The sequence below is a fragment of the Megascapheus bottae genome, chromosome 19 (genome assembly GCF_031878675.1).
Source record: "Megascapheus bottae isolate mThoBot1 chromosome 19, mThoBot2.hap1, whole genome shotgun sequence".
Lineage (NCBI taxonomy): Eukaryota > Metazoa > Chordata > Mammalia > Rodentia > Geomyidae > Megascapheus > Megascapheus bottae.
The window spans coordinates 19128260-19150734 of NC_143527.1; the positions used below are offsets into that span (position 1 = coordinate 19128260).

General features: G+C 36.8%; 1 protein-coding gene across 1 annotated transcript in view; it reads left to right on the top strand.

Annotated features, from left to right (window-relative positions):
* Skor2 (SKI family transcriptional corepressor 2) overlaps positions 1 to 22475 on the top strand; it is a 35703-nt gene that overhangs the window by 7773 nt on the left and 5455 nt on the right. Inside the window, exons 4-7 of the mRNA XM_090353572.1 lie at positions 9723 to 9788; positions 10166 to 10264; positions 13910 to 13977; positions 22196 to 22261. Of these exons, the coding sequence (XP_090209698.1) occupies positions 9723 to 9788; positions 10166 to 10264; positions 13910 to 13977; positions 22196 to 22258 (296 nt within the window). The 3' untranslated portion in view covers positions 22259 to 22261. The remainder of the gene's footprint in view (positions 1 to 9722; positions 9789 to 10165; positions 10265 to 13909; positions 13978 to 22195; positions 22262 to 22475) is intronic.

A 22475-nucleotide genomic window follows, 5' to 3' on the forward strand; every position in this document is an offset into this window, starting at 1 on the left:
GATATTTATTTACTCATGATCATATTCCAGGAAATGATTCATTTGGCAAAATGTCCAAAATTCAGATGAGTCAAAAAGATTAAGCACACTTATGATTGGCTACTTGAGAGTGGTAGCAGCCCAACTTTTATCTGGACTCACTGCTTATGGAGGGAGATATTCCTCTTTGTCTGACAATGGAAAACAGCCATTTATTTACTCATTTCCTCCACAGCTAGCTTTACCTACTATGTGCCAGATACTTGGCTGGGCAGGCTCTGGGGATACAGAGAAAGAAACCAAGCCCAGTTGCTGTCTTCAGTTGTTGCCAGTCAAGAGGATACAGTCTAGCTACACTAAAGTATGAATACTATGATAGGAATCTACACAAAATATCATTCAAGTCAGATGTAGTGGTACATGCCTGCAATCCTAGAACCTAGGAAACTAAAGCAGGAGAATCACATATTTGAGGCAGCCTGGGCTACACAGTAAAATTTTGTCTTAAAAAAAACCAAAAAATATATAGCAAAATGACCATAGCTAACATATAATTCAATCACGATCACTGAAAAATAATATTCAAGGATATTTAATTTTTTCGCAGATGCAACTAGAATATAAAGAGAATGAAATGTCTTTTCAGAGGGCCTGATAAATCACTATGCAGTTTTTTTTTTAACTCCTACCTGAAGTTTTCATTTTCATAGCAATTATAAATGTAGAATCAGGAAATTTTAATGACCATAAGACATATCTTTCTTTAAGGGATAGTTACTTGCATTAATTAATCCCTTAAATAACTTCAGCTGAGCAGCAATACTTAGTTCGATGGAAGTTGGGAGGAGGGGGACATTGTTTTGCTGAGAATCTCTGTATAGCCTGGGCTGGTCTTTGTCCTCCTGCCTCAGTCTTCTGAGGGCTAGAATTATAGGCCCATGCTGCCACAGTCTGGAGTTTTTTAGTTCATGATTTTAATTCAGTTCAGCCCCCCTTTCACCTTTCTGTCTTATTAGTAATTTGCTTTTTAGCAATTTTGAAGAGTTTATATTTTTAAATGATTAAATGGAAGAAAGCCAGGCATGCAAAAACCTCACATACAGAAGATGTACATCTATATAATTAGAGGAAATAAATATGCCTGAAGCTCTTAAACAGTCAAAATTCCCAGAAATCATTAGAACTTTCATGTACAGAACTCTTGAAAAAAATCTGACCTTTGCTTAAAACCAAGTCATCTAGATTGAGAAGACAGTAGTTTGATCAAAATATTACCTACTCAAGAATATAAACGAGCTTATTTCCCTTGCCACCCTAGAATGAGGTTTTGCATATCCATTTTGAATGACTTCAGTGAAGTTAAGTGATTTGAAATTGAATGTAGTGGGGTAAGCTGGTGAGACAGCTCCCAGTGATTGCAGGTCAAAGAAATTGGGGACTGTGGAGGCACCCCCAGTTTTCAGTCCCTTTCATTGGAGAAATGCCAGCAGTATCAGACTCTGAGTGTGGCTGCATCTTGTTATATGTATGGAAGTTTTAAAATCAATTTGATTTCCACTGGTATGATTCTCTAGTGTACTTAATATGCTGTGGATGGATTTCTGAGAATAGTAAGAGGCATTTACACTTCTCATGAATATATAGCGGATGAGGCACTCTGATTTATTATTCCATTCTATTTTAGAGCATGCTTACAATTTTTTTTAAAAAGGCACAAGAAGAGAAATTCTTAAAAGCACAGACTAGTAGGTCTAGGTTATATTTCTCTCACTAGGGAACTTTGGATAAGTTTATGTTTCAGTTTATCTGCCTGTAAAATTTGATAAAGCTTCTAATCTCTAATTTACTATAAATATTTATTTTTGTATGAAGTATTTTGAAATCTTTCAATATATTTGTGTTTATAAAAGTTTAGATATCAATTTCTTTGTATTTGTGGAAATTTTCTTTTATTAATATTTTGGAGAACATATAAAACTCAAGGTGATAAGGTAGGATAATAAAAGCCTTCTTAGAAAAAAATATGAAACAGCATTAACTCATGATACTAGTTCTAAAACTCAAGAGAAATCTTGAGGTGATTCAAGATCAACTAATCAAAGAAATTTAATACACTTATTCCAGAAGCAATGAGCATGTACCTGATTATGAGTTATAAAGTTTGATAATTACGTATTTTACTAATGGAAGTTATAGCTAGTTCTTTTTGTGGTATCCCCTTTTCAGAGATATTGATTAGATTCCAAACATGATAAGAAAAGCAGTTTAAGGTAGAAAAATTTAGCAACAGAAATTGGCAGAAGTCTATGTAGCGCAGGTAGAGGAGAAAATTACTTAATCTTGTCTCCTAAGCAATTGATTTTATGTCTTGATTTTGTAATACAAAAAAAAAGATTTTATAATACAAAAAAAGTCTTTTATGTGCCAGTAGTATGGCTTAGTAGTAGAGTACTTGCCTAGAATACACAAAGCCCTGGGTTCGATTTCTTGGTACAACATACACAGAAAAAAAAAAACCAGAAGTGGTGCTGGGGCTCAAATGGTAGAGCACTAGCCTGTGGGGGGGGGGGGGAAACCCTGGACTGGCACACACACAAAAAAATCCTTTAAAAAACAAAACCAAACTCTTCAAAATGTGTATGGAATTGGAAGCTGTACTTCAATGATGAACATTTGCCTAGCATGAGGTCCTGAAACCATAGAGCAAAATACATATTTTCTCTTTCAAAAAAAAAAACTCTCTTAAAAACCACCCTCTAAATCATGTTTTTGCTAAATTTTGATTATTCTTACATGTACTTATACCAACCGAGATTAACTTTGATCTCATCTAGCTTATACTTACAAGATACATTGTAAGAAAAAGAGAAAATTTGAAGTACAGAAATATCTCACTGTAAGCCAGATTATAAAACCCAAATTGATGATTAAAATTCAGCATTTATTTGGGAATTAACCCTAGCTAAGTAAATCAGTTTAGCAGAGGCCAAGAGGTAACGAAGGCAAAGCCTCAGTCCATCCAGAAAAGGCATGGTGGTGCTGGAGTATTGGGAACAGCACAGAGGCCATGTGCAGCTCTAACAGCAGGGCATGCTCGGGCAGGTACCAGAAAACAGGAAGTTCCCATGAACTACAGAAACATCTGGGGGGGGCGGGGCTGGGAGTTTGGCCTAGTGGTAGAGTGCTTGCCTAGCATGCACGGAGACCCAGGTTCAATTCCTCAGTACCACATACATAGAAAAAAGCCAGAAGTGGTGCTGAGGCTCAAGTGGTAGAGCTCTAGCCTTGAGAAAGTCCAAGGACAGTGCTCAGGCCCTGAGCTCCAGCCCAGGACTGGCAAAAAAAAAAAAAAATAAGTACCACATATATAGAAAAAAGCCGGAAATGGTGCTGAGGCTCAAGTGGTAGAGCTCTAGCCTTGAGAAAGTCCAGGGACAGTGTCAGGCCCTGAGCTCAAGCCCAGGACTGGCAAAAACAAAACAAAACAACAACAACAACAACAACAACAAAAACATCTGGGTGCTCTACAAAAACATTTATACAAATGTTAGAATGCATATGTACCTCATGTATAGACACAGCCCAAATCAAAACAATGTCACCTACTAAAGTTACTAGTGGGAAGTGAAATAGCACACTTTCTATAAAAAGAAGCATTTTCTCCAAATGTGTTCCATCAGGTGTTATCGACAACAGATACTTAGAGGAGGAACATGGAGGCCCTTTCAGTAATAAGCACCTTGCTGACTGCTATTGGCTGAGAGAGTGCCTCTGAGTGCTGGCTGCAGGCTCAAGGAGAGTTAAAAAGGAGACAGTGAGGATAACAGAGTAGGAAACCTAGCAGGAATGAAAGGTGGGAAAGAGAGATCACATGCCTATAGAGAGGGCAAAGGCCAAATCTCTTAGTCCTTATTCATATATTTGTCATTTTCTACTGTGCCCAATTAATATACCCAATTGAAGCCTACATACAGGCTACCCTATTTACACAATCTTACTATATTCAGAACCTAGCTTTAAAACAATAATATCTATTTAGTCGACAGAACAAATCATCTCACCTGCTCCTCTGGCTCATAAATAGTTAAATGTGTTTGAGGATTACGTTGTGCCTAGTATGCATGGCCCTAGGTTTACTCTCTAGCAAATAAACTAGAAATAAATAATTGAAGGTAAAATAAATAATTGAAAGAACTCTAAACATATGAGCTATTTTCTGGTTGGAAGCAATGGCAAACATATATTTAATTAATATTTTACACATTTTAGTTAAAACTGAGTGCTATAGTTATATTTGCTCCTAAAAATTTTTTAACCAAATGGAAGAAAAATTATTTTTAGTGGAACATCATATTTTTCCTGAGTAAACTGAAAATACAGAGTCTATTTTAATCAGAATATACAAATGGGTCAAAATGTGCTTTTTAAAAAAACATTCATAGGGATTAGTTAGTTTTTTTAAACTCCTTATAACAATTGATGATTTATAATAGTATTGGTTTTTCTTTTACAAACCAGAAATAATTCAATTAAGTGCAACAAGTATTTGTGGCATGTATTTGTACATTTACCTAGCTTATGTTAAGTATGATAAGAGTTGTCTATAGGGCAGGAATTCCTTGCTACCCGAAAACCTAACTTCTAGCTGAGGAAGACCAGACTCACCTACGTGAGACCCTACAATATTGAGTGCAAAGATGCTAAACATTCAGACCTTTAGCTTGGAAGGGGTGAATCAGTGAGACTGGCCAAAATCAAGAAAGACTTATGGGGGAGAATAATCTGAGTCTGGTTAGACTGCCATAACAGAACTATCATAAACTTAACTTAAGCAACATTTATTTCTCATAGGTCTGGAGGCTGGGAAGTACAGGGTAAAAATACTAGCAGATTCCATGTCCTGTGAAGATTCCTTTCTAGATTCATAAATAATACTTTTCTTGGTGTAGAATTACATGGCAGAAAACTAATAGGAGAAAGTCCTTAGGGTCTCTTAGAAGGACACATTTATTTAGAAGGGCACTATAAATAAATATTTAGAAGGGCACTGCTCCTGTTCAGGAGGGTTCTGCCTTCTTGACCTAATCAACATCCAAAAGTTGAACCTCTAGTACAGGCTTCACCTTGAAAATTAGGATTTTGGCATATGAATGTTGGGGAGAGATAAGCATTCAGCCATGATGAGTAGGTATTTTTATGACATTCTTATTTGGAATGCAAGGGGAAGGATGAGCATGAGGAGTTTTAGGCAAGAAAAGTAAGCTACAGCACTATCATCCAGCAGAAATGAGAAATAAAGGCCTGAATACTATAGAAGGTTTGTGTGGTTATAAGCACAGGTTAGCTCAGTAGGTAGACAAGTGTTGGGAGAACTTGGAGCCTCTGAAAGAGAAGTTTAAAATAGATTTTATGAGGTAAACTAAGAGGAGCCAATGCAGGTTCTTGACCAGAGGTGTTTAAGAGAAAGGAGTTTCTTGGTATTGACTGATTTGAGAGAAAAGGTGTTAGTTGTTTGGTTTGATTCCTTTGTGAATCCTAAGTCCTGTCATTTACTACATACTGATCCTATCTGCTGCATCATGGCACATTGTTACATCTATTCTTGTACTCTCATTATCTGATGGCTACATGAGGGGATGGGTAGAACATTCACCTGAGCAAGCTAGAGGACTCTAGAGAGACTTGGAAAATAGGCACCGTACAGCCCTGGCCCTTTAGTTTCTGGTTGTACTAGATAGCAGTAGAATTTCTTTGATGTGGAATGAACAGAACAGAGAAACCATACAGACCATAAAGCAACACCCTTCAGTAACATCCATCCGCAGGAGGCCTTTTATGCCCTAAGTATTCATTGCTTTCCATTTCTAGTCACTCAGCTATTTCTTCTACAGTCTGACCGAAGACATATATGAGGCCAGGCCTTCAAGAAAGATAGTCCACCCATGTATGTAGATTTTCATCTGTGTCTCTATGTCATTAAGATCTCTATGCTTCCCAACTGATAACATTTTTAAAAAAGAGAAGTACAATAAGAAGGAACTTTAGCATTTTAACTTGGGGATGTTCCCAAATTCATTCATTTTGTAAAAGTAAAGTGCAAATCAGTGGTGGTATATATTTGTAACCTCAGGTACTCAAAAGTCAGGGAGGAAGGAAGACTGAGTCAGGAAGATGTCAAGTTTAAGAGGAGCTTCTAACCTTATGGACTATTTATAAAATTGGAAGCTTATTGTCAAATCACACATTTATTTAATCCAGTACTAGACTGCCTTTTTTTTTAACCAGATGGCAAACATTAGCAACAATAGTGAACAAACATTCAGGTTCCCAAAGGTCGTTTTTAACCACCATTAATGATCTGGTTTTCACAGATTAGTAATATACAGAAGGCAGCGGTCCAGGAAAATCAGCACAAAAGGCAACCAAAGCTGCTTCTGTGCTCCTTATTTACCCAATGTTTAACTATTTTTTTAACCCTTTGCAAGAAATTAAACTCTTCTAAGCTACAAATAGAAGGATTTCACTCAGAAGTTGCAACAAAATATTTGTTTGAAATAGACACAGATGCAGAATATTGATAAAACCTCTACAAAGCTGAGATAAGGAAAGCTTATTCTTAATAGCATTATCAGATTTTCCTGTGGTTAATGTTTCCATTTATTAACTGCTTACTTAGTCATTTCAAATCCATATTAAGCTACTAATTGTGAAGTAGAAGAGAAATGCATGTTGTAATATCAGATTTTAACTTTAAATTTTAATTATCAAGTTAAAACAGAATGTAAGATAAGTGGGCAACAAAATATATTAATATACATGAATCCAAAAGGCCTTGTCTATAACATGAAAACTGTGGCTTCTAGAACTAACTGCCTGTTTAAAGACAAATGATCTGCTAGGCCCAAGTGCCTCATATCTATAATATTAGCTACTCAGAAGGCTGAGATCTGAGAATCACAGTTCAAAGCCTGCCTACGCAGAAAAGTCTTCATGAGACTCTTACTTCCAATGAACCACTCAAAAACTGGAAGTGGCTCAAGTGGTAGAGCAATAGAATTGAGCACAAAGAAGCTCAGGGACAATGTCCCCTCCCTGAGTTCAAGGCCTACAACTGACGAAAAAGAAAAAAAGAACAAATGATATCATTTCAAGCACGTTTCATTTCAAGCAGTTAAAAAATTAGAATTATGTAGTCTCAGTCATGCCTTGTAAGTGTATAAGTTTATGGTTTTCTTCTTGTCTTATTCTGGATCAACATTGACTATATGAATATGAAATGTAAACTCATATGCAAAACTGTATGAGTATGGGCTGGAAATGTGGCTTAGTGGTGGAATGCTTGCCTAGCATTCCTCAGTACCACATAAACAGGAAAAGCTGGGAGTGACACTGTGGCTCAAGTGGTAGAATGCTAGCCTTGAGCAAAAGAAGCTTGAGGACAATGTCCAGATCTTGGGTTCAATCCCCAAGCAAAAACCTTTGAGCATGAAATTTCTATTCATATGTGTAAAACTGCACATAGTATGCAGTTATCTTCATTTCAAAACACTGTTTATTACACTTAGGCATAGTAGCACCTATAACTGTAGGAGGCTGAAGCAAGAAGATCTCAAGTTCAAGCCAAGCCTAGGGTAAATAGTGAGATCTTGTATCAAAAACCACCTATACTGTTTTGTTGCTTTGCATATTAATTATTTGTCTTAAGATCTTCATGTTATTCTTCTTTAGGTAATAGTTTTTTTAAGGTACTGAGGTCTGTTTTTTAAAGGCTTCACGGATATTTCCCCATTATTTTCTTACTACATGAAAATATCAAGATTCAAGAGTGTCATAGCCTATAGAGAGAGATCATGGCTAAGAAGAGTAGAAATGAATGCTATCTAGCCATTAAGTGTCTGCCATCTGAGAAAATAGAGCTGCCAGTGTATGCTTAGCTATGTATATGCATACGTGCATTTATGTCTATATACATATATGTTTTTGAATACACACATGCATGTGAACACACAAAGTCCTGACAGCCATTAGTAAAGTGTAAAATTCCCATTTGTAATTTCATGTTCAGGATTTTCCTGTCTAGCTATGATCCTGTAGTGTAGGTTACTGCTTTAGGGAAAATTCTGCTTCCCTCTTTATAGAAATTTTTACCTTGACAATGAAATCTCCCAGTATTCCTACAAGTGCCCAGGGCCATTACATTCCATTTCTTGCTGAGGGAAATGAATAGTGAGGAGAGAATTGAAGTGATAAATTTCGGTCTATGCCATCACTTAGAATTTACAACCTCCTGGGTTTCCTCTCAGTAACAACCCAAGACACTTCATTGAAGTCTTGTGTGTCAGTTCTGTAAGGCACTAGCCATAGCGAAGACGGAGCTTCTGCTTTCAAGAAGCACAGGGCCCAGTGGTGAGGATGGGGATGAAAGTGCACTATGCCTGAGACTTTCACAAGGTACTCTTGAGGACACGAAGGAGAGGGCTAGCCCTTGCAGACCATGGAGGAGAGAATCTATAAAACCTTCTCAGAGTACCTGTATCTGTTCTACCACCACCCTTTAGACAAAGGCGGAAAGCCCAAATAAATTACATAGGTATTGAGAAAATTGATTTGAAATTTGAAAATAATTATTTGATTAGCTGAATGAGTAGATTTTCTGAATTATGCAGACTCATTTACTTCTCATCAATCCTTGCTTTCTTTTTAATCTCACTATCATTTTATTTGGCACATAAGCAAATTTCGTAAGAATAACAATCTAGCTTTATCCAAAGTACAGTTAGATCACTTTTGTTGTGTCTGATTTGTTTTGATTGAACTGAAGGCCTTGTTCCTACAAAACATGTGTTTTATCACTGGGCTGTACCCTAACTCCCACAATATAGTTTTTATTTGTCCAATATGAGTACTTCAGAGACTATTGGGAAACAAGTGACCATTTTACAAACTAACAGATAACTGATTTCATATTTTTGTTATAGGTTAATTTTAAAAAGCAAAGCAAAGCAAGTCATCAATTATTAGGAAGCCCTTCCAACTTATCCCTGCTTTCCAAAGGACCATTCAAGGCCTTCTACCACTATAGGTTTCTGCTCCAGAGATCTTGAGGGTTCTTCACTTCAAGGAGGAGGGGAATACTGATAAGATTTCTGCCTGAAGCTCGGTGCAGTGGCTCATGCCTGTAATCCTAGTCAGGAGGCTGAGATCTGAGGACGGTGGTTCAAAGCCAGCCCAGGCACTAAAGAATGTGAGACTCTTAGCTCCAATTAACCACTACAAAAACGAGAAGTGGGGCTGTGACTCAAGAGGTAGGGCAATAGCCTTGAGTTGAAAAGCCTTGGGACAACGCCCAGGCCCAAAGTTCAAGCTCCACGACCGAGAAAAAAAAAAGATTTCTGCCTGGAATCTTGACTGGCTCAGCATCCCTTTCTGCCTATTCCAGCAATCACCGTTGTTGTCAGAAAGAGTGAACAGTGGTGGTTAGTGAGGAGAAAGGATAAATTATTTCAGGATCCTGCATTCATAAAGTTGCTGTCCACAAGCAAGGCAGGCTCTGCTCTCATGTTCTAATAGCTCCTCCCATAGTTCAGGAGAACTGTCCATAAGCAAATAAGAACATCTGGTTCTGAAGACTTATAATCTCAGCTGGTATTGAATAAACTCTTAGTAAAATTTTAAAGAAAAACCTTTAGAAAATAGCCTCCATAAAATTAATAACATTTTTCTTATATTTTTTTGTTTTAAAGGTGAACACACACAAGAAACCAATTCACCTCATTCACTTAAAAAGGATGTAGAAAATATGGGAAAAGGTAAAGAAAAGTTTTGCTCTATAGCATTTCTCCTCTCTTAAAGACTGTAGAGATAATAGGAGGATATTTTTGTTCTATGCCATATTTTAAGCTTGACAAGCAACATATGAATAATATATGGACCATTGGGTGGATATAATTGAGATTAATGCATACATATCAATCAATACATGACACTGTAATATAATACTTTAAAATAATATATTGCATTGATTTATATTCATGGATTTCTGCACAAAAATCTATCCTGTGTCTATGCAACTCTTTTTAAACTGGTAAAATATTTTGTCTTATAATAATAAATTGCCATATATAATGGTTCTCTGGAGAGTTATTTGTAAAGATTAGTAAAATGACTCTTCTTTTTTCTCTGTTAGAAGAACTTCAGAAGGTTTTATTTGAACAAATAGATTTACGGAGACGACTAGAACAAGAATTCCAAGTGTTAAAAGGAAATACATCTTTTCCAGTATTCAGTAAGAAATCACTTGTATTGCATGTATAACATTTGGTGACATTTCCATTACTAATATCAAGTACATGTTTCTGAGTATGAAGTGATTAAGTATAAATCTCACAGACCTCCCATGGATTGTCCAAATATTCATAAATTTAGTTTCTTATGTATGCTTTGATTTGGTTCACAGATAAAATTTCTTATAAAATCTTTCTGTAGGGGCCAGGAGTTTGGCCTAGTGGCAGAGTGCTTGCGTAGCATGCATGAAAACCCAGGTTCGATTCCTTGGTACCACATACATAGAAAAAAGCTGGAAATGGTGCTGAGGCTCAAGTGGTAGAGCTCTAACCTTGAGAAAGTCCAAGGACAGTGCTCAGGCTCTGAGCTCAAGCCCAGGACTGGCAAAAAAAAACCCTTTCTGTATTTATGCATTGATATATGTGTATTGTATGTGCATGTACACATACGTATTGTATACGTATATATTAAAACATATACATAAAATGCAATTCCACATGTATAGTAATATTTAGATTATAATTTCAAAATAAAATAATTACTGAGGTATTTGTTATCCTCTAAGATAGTAAAAGAAAAGACACTTAACATTTATTCTCAGTTAAGTCTGAATTACTGATTAGGGTTTGAGATAAGTATATGAAAATAAAAACTTCAACAGTTTGATGCATGCAAAGCTACTACCATAGTTTCCCCTTACCTTTAGGGGACTATTCTGAGATTTCCTCTGGACACATGAAACTTCAGATAAAATTGAATCCTGTATATACTATGATTTTTCTATATTCCCACATCTATGACACAGCTTAATTTTCAAATTAGGCACAGTAAGAGATTCATAACTAATAATAAAATATAAGAATATATAATAATAAAAGGTATTATGGAATCTTAAAGTTAATATTTTTTGAATCATAAATGACTTTAAGCGAATGAAATGGAGGAAGGTGAAATGGAGGGAGGTTACTATGATTAAAGTTGGTATCATTTTAGTATTTTTTTGGTCAGTTGTGAGACCTGAAATCAGGACTTGGGTACAGTCCCTGAACCTCTTTGTACTAAGGCTAGTGCTGTACCATTTGTACCCACAGCTCCAACCTTTGAGTGGTTAATCGGGTATAAGAGTCTCACAGGAATTTTTCTGCCAGGAATCTCTTTGAATTGGGATTCTCAGCTCTCAGCCTCCTGAGGAGCTAAGATTACAGACCAGCAAAACAGCACCTGGCTTCATTTTAGTATTTTTGCATTCTGAATTCATTTTTTCATGTTAAAATTTCATTCCAAATGTGTGAGCAGACATTGTTGCCTGGCTAATAGCTTTTGTTTGCTTGTTTGTCTGTTTTGCTGCCAACATCATAGAACTTTGAGAAGACTAAGTGATAATATTCAGATTTCTAAAATTCTCTGGTTTGATCTGAGTCATCTTTGAATTAATATATTCTAGGAGAGTTTCCCAAAGTTTTTGGAGTTCATTTAATCCTAGCCTCATCTTCAGAGAAAGAAAAATGAAAAAGAAACAGCACACAAACTATTTTTTTTACTAGACATGAATTTATTTGGTGATCAATTTGACCAAGAAAGCAATAAATTCAATTGTCACAAACTTTTTTAATATCTAAAATTTTAATTTAATTTAATTTTCCAGGGATGCTTTTTTAGAATGTCAGTATGCCCTTTATTACAAATCTGGACATCTCAAAACCTGAGTTGGCAATTCTTATGCCAGAGCCACAGACTAGCATATTGAAGAATTTCCAGTAACTGACCATTTCAATCCCATCCAAAGTGCCTGGAGACTTGCATGATGCACCAGAGCTTCCCTATGTAATGGTTAGCAAAACTAAAAAGCAAAACAAAACAAACAAAAAAACAAACTCAAGATCATTTGTGAAAAGATGACATTTCGCACAACACAAAGGTAACTGCATGAGTGCAGGGAGTTCTGACCAATCATAGGAGCAGTGGGGTCTGCTGATTAATGGTCTCTTGGGAACTACAAGGGAGGTTTGGGTTCTCAAGGTTCAAAAAATGTCTCTGAACCTTAGAATAGGATTGAAGACAGGTAAAGACTCAATAGCTTTTGATATGTGTGGGTCTGAGAAAAGAGAAACAGTGAAAACACATTTGAATCTTTAAGATATTTCCAAAGGGATCCAGGATTCTCTAACTTCTGACATTGTACATTAATTGGGATTATTTTTTTTTTCACCAGTCCTGGGCTTGGGCTCAGGGCCTGAGCACTGTCCCTGGATTTTCTCAAGGCTAGGGCTCTACCACTTGAGCCACAGCACCACTTCTGGCTTTTTGCTACATATGTGGTACCGAGGGATCGAACCCAGGTCTTTGTGTATGGTAGGCAAGCACTCCTGGCCCCTGGGATTATTTCTTGAAGCAGTGAGCAGACATCGAATGACTTGTACCCCCACAGCTAGGGTTTATTTAATTGTCAAGTTTGTAGCTCCCTACTTTTCTTAGGTACAGCAAAATGGGTCCAAATTCTACTGAATCCCTCAAGCTCTCTATCAGCATCTCCCAAAGCCATTGTAGTTGCAGTTTATTCTATGAATAAAAATTAAATTAATATTCATCTTAAAGAATCCACAAGAACTGATAACTTCCAAAATGAATCATGTACAATATGTTTCTGATTTTAAATATTGTTATCGTGTTACAACTAGCCACTTACAAACTCAGATGGAACATTCATCTTTATTGTGTTAGATTTTTGGTTTTTGATTTTGTGTCCATACTTGAGCTTGAATTCAGGGCCTGGGCTCTGTGCCTTAGCTTTTATACTCAAGGCTAGTACTCTACCATTAATTAGAGCCACAGTTCTACTTCTCTGGCTTTGTGCTGTTTAATTAGAGATCATAATCGCATGGACTTTCCTGCCCAGGCTGCCTTTAAACCTTGATCCTCGTATCTTTTGTCTCTTGAGCAGCTAGGATTCCAAGCAGGAGCCACCATCACCCACCTGCATTCATTGTTTTGATCTGAATTAATTTGAGTCCTCTATAATTGTCACATACCTGAAACATGTTAGTTAAACAACAAAATGTTCTCCTCTTTAATCTGTAACATAACTAAGCAAGTGGTGTGTGTGTTCCAAGGTTTGAATAATCCCTGGTTCAAATACATCACAAAGAGGCAATCAATTGTACACAGATGAAAATAGCATATGTATAACATGTGTTTTGTACCTAAATGTGAAGGCTGTGAGGCTAGTGGACAGACTTAAATTTACTCCAGTGAAAAAGGAAAACCCTGAATTTTGTAAATCCAAACAAAAAAAACCCAGGAATTCCTGTAGGAATTTTGTAACACCTTTCATTAAGAGGTGGATACAACTCATGCCTATAATATAAAATGCTCTTGCATATAATATATTACATCCTCCTATATATCTTATATCACCTCTACAGTACTTTCAATACCTAATGTAACTGCTATGTAAACAGTTGTTATACCATGTTGTTTAGGGAATAATGGCAATAAGAAATATGGATATTCAGAACAGTTGTAATTAAAAAATGTTTTCATCTAAGATTGGTTGAATCCACAGATTCAGGGCTGTCAGGCCCACTGCATACTAAAAGTAGATTTTGCACTTGCATTGATTTCTTTCTCTATTTCTCTCTCCTACCAGATAACTTTCAGGATCAGATGAAAAGGGAACTAGCCTACAGAGAAGAAATGGTGCAACAGTTACAAATTGTAAGATATATTTCTACTTAAAATTAACACCATTTGATGGATTTGTTTTTCATCTCCCTCAAGCTGTATGAAATTGTTCATGATTTTGCCAGGAAATCTTTTGGTCCACTTACCTCTCAGATGGTTGAAATGCTAATTACCAAGAGATTTACTTAGGCACAAAGTAAACAGATGTGACAGTATGTTTCCTCCAAATGTAACTACCTCCCATGTGTTAATAGACAGATGTGTACATTGTCTCTGTGGGCAACCAGAGATACCTGCATTTCCTTCCACTCTGTAAACTTCACACCACAGGCTAGGGTACAACGGAGCTGAGAAAAGGGCTGCAGTCTTCTGTTCTCCCCTTCTTTCTCCAGCCAGGTTCTCCAGGGTCAAAAGACCTTAGTATCTACACAATTAACAAATAACAGGCACTTGAAGGATGATAAGAAGAAACAATTATCAAATAAAGTATGTCACTCTATCCTAACCATTCCTTCAAGTGCTCTATTTATATGGAAATACCACAGAAAGAGAGCTGATTAATGTGGCACTTTTGCTTGTAGTTTCTGTTTCCTGAGTTCTTCACCCTATGTCCTCACACAGACACATCTGGCATTATTCGTTAGCAATTTTAAACAGATCTCCCAAGCTTCCTCATTTTCTTAAGTTCAGTGGAGAAAAGAATTTCTGCTCGTTATTTTCAAGGTATTTTTGATCACCTGGATGAAGACATATGCCGGTCTTTAGTGATATTGCCAACACAACAGCTATAATTTGGGTTGTTTGAGTTGTTTGAGCTGGTATCTGTTACTCTTGGACTATTAAGCATGTGTCTCACAATCTTGTTTTAAGAGCAAAGCATCTAATTCTCTGTCAGGCTTATTTAAGAAAGACAGCTGTTCATGTTTCCTTTTTGCATTAGAGAGATCATGTTTGTGTTTATGGAGATTCTGAAGAGTCATTTTTAAAGAAATACTGGATTGCATCATGGAGGGGTCAGTTAAAAAGTGTTGCTTGTAACTCTACACTGCCATTTGCAGCTCAAGTGCTCATTAACTCCCAGAAAATCTGAAAATCTCTGTACAGTATGCTGCTTAAACAGAGTCTACCATTGTGGGTGGTGTGTGTGTGTTAGTTTTGTTTGAACTGAAATTCACTGGGGAGCCATGGAATTTGTTGATGGATTGATAATAAATCTCCCACAGAGGGTTAAAAAGAAATGTGTATCTTACCATTCTCAGCTTTTGATTTCTAGATAGTATGTGCTATAATTACTTGCTGTGAATATATGAGGGTTAAAAAGAAATGTGTATCTATCTTACCATTCTCAGCTTTTGATTTCTAGGTAATATGTGCTATAATTACTTGCTGTGAATATATGAATCGTTTTCTTCCACCAAAGGAAGAAATTAAATGTGAGATTAGAGGTAGAAGGCATAAAATTCTATGATTTTACTTATTTTACACAGGGCATTATTTTCATTTTTTTAGACAAAGCAAGCAAAAATTATTATTTCACTGTGGCAATAAGTAACAAAATGGACTTTTGGAAAGGAAACTAAAACTCATTTCAGAGTCCCTTTTTTTTGTCAGTCATGAGCTCTTCAGCTCGAGGCTACAGCCCTACCCCTAGAGCCACAGGGCCACTTTGACAGTGCCACTTCCAGTTTTCTAGTGTCTAATTGGAGATAAGGGTCTCACAGACTTTAGTGCCCAGTCTGGCTTTGAACCTTGATCCTCAGATCTCAGGATTATAGGTGTGAGCCACCACACCCAGCTCAGAGTCCCTTTTTAAAGCAGATGAGATTTTTTTCTTTTTGTGATGGTCCTGGGGCTTGAACTTAGTGACTGAGCCCTGTCCCTGAGCTTTTTTGCTTAAGGTTAGCAATCTACCACTTGAGCCACAGCTCTACTTTTGGCTTTTGGGTGGATAATTGGAACTAAAAGCCTCACAGATTTTCCTTCCTGGTCTGGCTTCTAACCATGATCCTTACTCTTAGTCTCTTAAGTATCTAGGATTACAGGCATGAGGCACTGGAACCTGGTCAGATATGTAATTTTAATGCTTAATTTTCTTTGACATTTGGTTTCTTTTGTAAAAGAAGAAATGTTATTGCCTTCATGTAGCAAGCAGGTAGTACTTATATAAGAGGAAGATGTCTCAGGACTTCTGAGGTATTTCGGTCCCTGTAAGATATGAATTGGTATTGGTAAATGGTTTTATTATACTGTGTTGTGAAATATTTTATCATCATGTATTCATCAATCTAGACAAGTGTTATTCATTTCTATTTCTGTAGATAGTAAAGTATTCCTGATAGCAAATAAAGCAGTTTGAGAGAGCTAGAATATTTTCCCCAGCCTGGTAGGTACAATATAAGTCCCGATATTCATAAAAATACATTCAGGCTAACAACATAAAAATTGGTAGAATAGACATAAGTTGTCCCTTCTGCTTCCTCTGCTTCTCTTGCAACTGCTACTATAAGAAGCGCCAGAACATCACGCTGCCTCCAGCACCTAATACAAAGTCTAGGACTGAGTACGTAGAAGCCAGTGTTTATTGAATACATCACCATCTATAAATCCTCTGACCTAACTCTGATAAACTTAGATAGCAGTCCTCTTAATTCTTTTTCCCATTCCCTTGGCTTGATCCTGATGTTCCCAAGTGCTCTTTTCTACACTAAACATGTAATACAGGAAAGCATAGTAGTAGATTACAGAAAACTTAAGTATGAGTCTGCCACTAATGTGCATGAGCTTTAAGGTGTGCACACTTGGACTCAAGACTCATCCATTCAGTACATGAAATGTCAGTTATCTCAAAGAGGAAGTTATAAGGCTTAACCAGACAGGGCTAGTAAAAGGTACAAGTAAGCAATAAACAGGAACTGTGCATGCCAGCCATAGGCTCATGTTATGCCAGCTTGAATGATGAGTTGAATGGCACTGTCCTTATCAAAGGCATCCCTCCAATAGTGGGATTAATAAACCTATTTAATGGCTGGTGTTGTTTTGTTCAGGAAAGGTCCGTATTTTCTTATGTGCCTCCTATAGAAATGAAACAACAGATTCAATATTACTGGAACAGTAATTTATCTAGTTCCTTATTCAGCTTTATGCATGTACTAAATGACCTGGAGGGAGCTATCTTAAAAAAAAAATTCCCCTGCCCTACCAGTACTGGAGTTTAAGCTCAGGACCTCACACTCATTTGACTTGTATGCTCATCGGTGCTCTACGTGAGCCACATCTCCAGCCCAGCTTTTTGCTGATTGTTTTGAAGATAGAATCTCATAGTCTTTTCTGCCTGCATGGGTTTGAACCTCAATCCTCCAATTCTTAGACTCTTTGATTAGCACCAGTACCTGACTAGAAAATTCTACCTAGAAATTATCAAGGAGTTGCTAATCTTTCTGAATAGTTGAATGAGCATATTCACCAAGAAAAAGCATTGCATAGTTTCCATCCTAAGAGCAGAACAATCTACTTGAAATGATTTTATATTTCAACTGTACAGAGCACTTATTATAGAATAGGCCCTTTATTTCTTTAGATGAAATAAAAACCTAGCCTACCTTGCAATCATGAAGAATTCAAATATATCAAAGCCACCGTATTTTGTAATGATTCCCATAGATCCACAGTGCATTTATCCTATATTGTTACACAGTGTTCCTACTCAAAAGACTTATATCGAAAATACCCTGGGTATCATTACCATAAAAAAGAAAACTTATGAATTTCTTTGGATTCTACATTTTTAGATTCTCTGCTGACTATGATTTCTGCACCAGTGCTTCATTTTCAGTTTGTTAACTGCAAAGTTTTGATAACTATACAGGCGAATGATTGACTATGCTTGTGCATTTATCAATGAATACAGCATAGCAACATGGGATTTTCATCATAGATGCACAATTAGTTATTTAACATTTATACATGGCTACAAGTTAAATTTTAAATAATAGTTTAAATTTTGAGTGTCTCTGTCTTTCATACACTGTGCTCTGAGTTTTTGAAAACTCCAAGCATTTTTCTTTACTAAGTTTCATACAAAACAAAGAAATCTATTATTCTCACTAAGAACTAAACAGATTTAAAATTTAGCAAGTTCCGCAAAATGTAAAAATAATAAAGGACAAAGAATTCATTCCAAAATGGATTGTGATTAGAGGAGACATACCTTCCATTTAAAAACTAAAAGGACTGTGCTTAGTTCTAGGGACATGAATATAATCATATGCAATATGAACTGAGACCATTAGTATTCCCTGATAATTTTTAAATATATAATCTTTCCAAAAAATTGCTAATTTGGCAATCATTTTTTTTTGCCAGTCCTGGACTTGGGCTCAAGGCCTGAGCACTGTCCTTAGACTTTCTCAAGGCTAGAGCTCTACCACTTGAGCCTCAGCACCACTTCTGACTTTTTTCTATGTATGTGGTACTGAGGAACCGAACCCAGGTCTTTGTGCATGCTAGGCAAGCACTCTACCACTTGGCCAAACTCCCGGCCCCTAGCAATCATTTTTAAGCATGCACATCTGTATGTAAGCTATTATTACACATTTATTGGATGTGTGGGTTTTGTTTTTTTTAGCATCCTTTACCATTTTTTTCTCCATTTTAAATCCTAGTTCTTGAAGGCCAATTGTGGGCTGTGGCTGGGGTGGAGGGGCGGGAATTACATAGCATATCATCCGCCCAGATTGACAGCCTTCAAGCTTGATTTATAAGTACCATGAAAGAGGTAGATTGTGCTGGTCTTAAAGTGCCCTCTGCTGTTTTCACAGAATGCTGCAGTCACAGACAGTTAAGGCGAAACAGCCTCAAAGTTCTTCATTAAAAGCTTCAATTAAAATAATGTTCAATCGATAGATTTAGTACTAACGTTTCATTCACCATGGACTTGTAAAAAAGCCGTTTACCACTTCCCAAAGGTGGGAGTGCAACGCTTCATCACAGGGAAAAGAGCAGTAGGTCTTTATCTTCGCTGGCCAGCATTGGCTCTTGGGCAAGGACACAGCTTCCACACTGGTAATGTCTTTTCTTTGGAGGTGCTCCAGTATTCATTAGTATGGAAACTTGCCTGAGTTTCTTTGGCTCAACCGAGACACTTCTTTTAAATATGTCACCTTACCACTTGCCTTTTTTTTACAGATAGAATTGTTCCTTTTTGCCACTAAAATAGTATCAGAGATTCCTGGGTCACTGGAGAATTTTGGTTTTGTGACTTAGTGTGCATCAAAAGGAAGTCCCTAGATGTCAAGGGACTTGGTGCAAATCTGGACTTCTGAATATGGTTTCTTAAGACTCTCTAGCAACCGACTCTGGCTATTGTGCACCTTTCCCCAGTCACTGATGTAGTGCCCTCCATCTTGACAATGCAGTGTTCCTAAGCATTATAGTCTTTATCTCACTGTGAGATGATGGCTTACCTGAGTGCCTGAACTCACACTCTTTTATAGGACAAAGTAGGAAATTATCTTTTTTGATTTTCAGTAAGGTGCCAATAATTTTGGTGTATTACAGTCCACTGGGTCATTTTGATATTCATGATTTAGGACTTCTAATTTAAAGTACATGATGCTCAGCTTGTAACTTTTTTTTTTCTTTTTCATTTTGGTCTTTCTTATTGTTTGGCTTTTCTTTTATTTTCATTTAAATAAGTAAACCCAGAATTAGTTTGTATGGGCAATTTAAATTCTAGCTGAGCAATGGGACTGAAACATGCTTACTTAGAAATGACATTTGTCCTCTTCTTTCTCAACTACTTACCCTAATGAAATTCTTCCTGCAAAAGAGAGAAAGACATCTTGACTTAGCTCTAAAAGCAGTGACCATCCAGTCATTTTCTTTGAGTTAGTGTGTGCAGTTTACTCACACTGATGATGTTAATTTATATCTCCAAGTACTTGGCGCAGAACAGATAATAGTGCTTACAGTGCCTAATCTTGGTGTAAAAATGGCACAAACAACTCTGAGTGGAAACTCAGTGTGCCCCAAATTGGTTTTTTCTTTTAAATCATTTCTTCTCATCTAAAATAACAGCGTTCCATTTGAGACTGTCAAATTAGGCATTTAACAAAAGAGGTGACCTTTGTGCTTTGATGTATTGCAGTATACACCACAATGGAAAACCAGGATTCAAGGGTGTCTCTGTGACTAGCCGGTGTAGCATAACCTACAGTGAAAAGAAGAGGTAATTAGAGTAGGTCCCGGGGTAGGTGTTCTTGTCATAGTTATCTAGCTGATCTCAGCCCATATCTGAAAATAAGGGATTGGGATACTGAACTTTTTATGTTACTATATGAATCATTAATTTCAAGGCTTCTCTTTATGTCCTTTGTCATATATACAATTATGCTTAGTTTGTGGTTGTGCATCAAAATAAGGAGATGGTTATTTTTATCTTCTTTTCCATTAAAGACTCTGTTTGATTCAACTGACCTATTATGATAGTGAAATGGTATAGCTCCTTTTAATTACCAGCATCATTGTGAATTCATAACCTCTTCCCATTAGTAAAGGTTTGCATGTGTGGATTGGTGGATTGAAGGATAAAATATACTTTCATTATCATGCTATTAATGTGTAACTGTATATGATAGTATTTGAAGTTACTGCTTAAATGAATGAAAATCATTTTAATTTCCCTCTATTTTACATCACAGCTGTATTTCATGATATATTCTAAAATCTGAGTATTTGTTTCTTTAAATGTAAAATAGATCAAATGGGGGGAGGAAAATGGAGACAAAAACATGAGAAAGGGTAGCAATGTTTGTGAAGTAATGTACCTTCTATCTAGCGAATATAATGTAACCATTCTATTAATTACAATAAAATATATTTAAGAAATGTAAAATAGGGTTGGGAGTTTGGACTAGTGGTAGAGTACTCACCTAGCATGCACAAAGACACAGGTTCGATTCCTTGGTACCATATACATAGAAAAAAGCCAGAAATTGTGCTGAGGCCCAAGTGGTAGAGCTCTAGCCTTGAGAAAAATCCAAGGACAGTGCTCAGGCCCTGAGCTCAAGTCCAGTACTGGCAAATAAAAAAAAAAAAAACAATGAAAACAGATCAAAATCTTTATAGTTCTGAGTTTAGCCTTGTAATAATAAAAGTAGATAACATAAGGATTGAGAGTTGTAACTAGGAATAATGGCAAAACCAGGCTAAATAATACATGGAACCTAATTTGAGTCATTTGAATTTACAATTGAAAAGTGTATCCAATGCTTTTGTTTACAGCTTCAGTCTTCAAAACATTTTTTACTTTATTTACATAAAAGTTTTGAGCCCTATTTTTCTGATGCTTCTTTATCAGTGATTGGGAAATTATCTAAAGCACTAATTTATACTTATTATTAATTGTAACTTATAAACATAACATATATGATGAGGAAATCATTCTCATAAACTAAATGATCACATTGACCTGGTTTATAATGGTGTTTGTGTTTGGGGACTATTAGAGACACCATAATTCACTTTCATATTTAAATAACAAGAATACCATACTCTTAGAGGTAACTCTTTGTGTGTGGGGGGCGGTCATGGGGCTTGAACTTGGCCTGGACGTTGTCCCTGAGCTCTTCAGCTCAAGGCTATCACCCTACCCTTGAGCTAAACCCTGCTTTTCTAGAGCTTAATTGGAGATAAGAGTCTTGGTCTTTTGTGCTTTGAACCTTGATTCTCAGATCTCAGCCTCCTGAGTAGCTAGGATTACAGGCATGAGCCACCAGACTCAGCTAGAGGTAACAAGTCCTTGTCTTGAACTCAGGGCCTGAGCACTAGTCCTGGACACTTTTTTGCTCAAGGTTAGTACTCTGCTACCTAAGCCATAGTGCCACTTCTGGCTTTTTCTGTGTATGTGGAATGGAGGAATCAGACCCAGGGCTTCTTGCATGCTAGGTGAGCACTTTACCACAAGGCTACGCTCCTGGCCCTGGAGGTAGGTAACATTTTTGAAGGCAGATTTTCAAAGTGGAAGATCCCACACTCACCTCAGGGACCAGCTGTAGCAACCCCCATCTATGCGCAGTGTGCTTTGGATCCAGCTTTAGCAATGATGAACACCTGGGCAGTCCAGAGCCGAAGGATCCCTCTTCTCCTCACAGAAGATCTATTGACATTTGGATTGTTGGCTACAGAAAGGATCTCCATTACACGTTTGTCTCCAAGATTAACCCAAATAGTTTTGCTTGTTTCTGCCTTTCAGATTCCATATGCAGCAAGCTTGATCAGGAAAGAGAAGCTTGGTACCCATCTCAGCAAAAGCTAAAAGGTAAGATCTCCAGAGAAAGTAAGATTTGTTAGCAATCCATTTTACTGATGGCTGTGTGCTTTAATGATCTCTTGAAATAACCAAGGGATTGGTAAAGTAAGGTGCTATTTGTTAGTGAACTTTGCTATCCCGGGGAATGGGACTTCCTAAATGGATGGCTAATTCTCTCTTACAAATTCCATGAGAAATCCCTAAAATGAATAACATTCTCCAT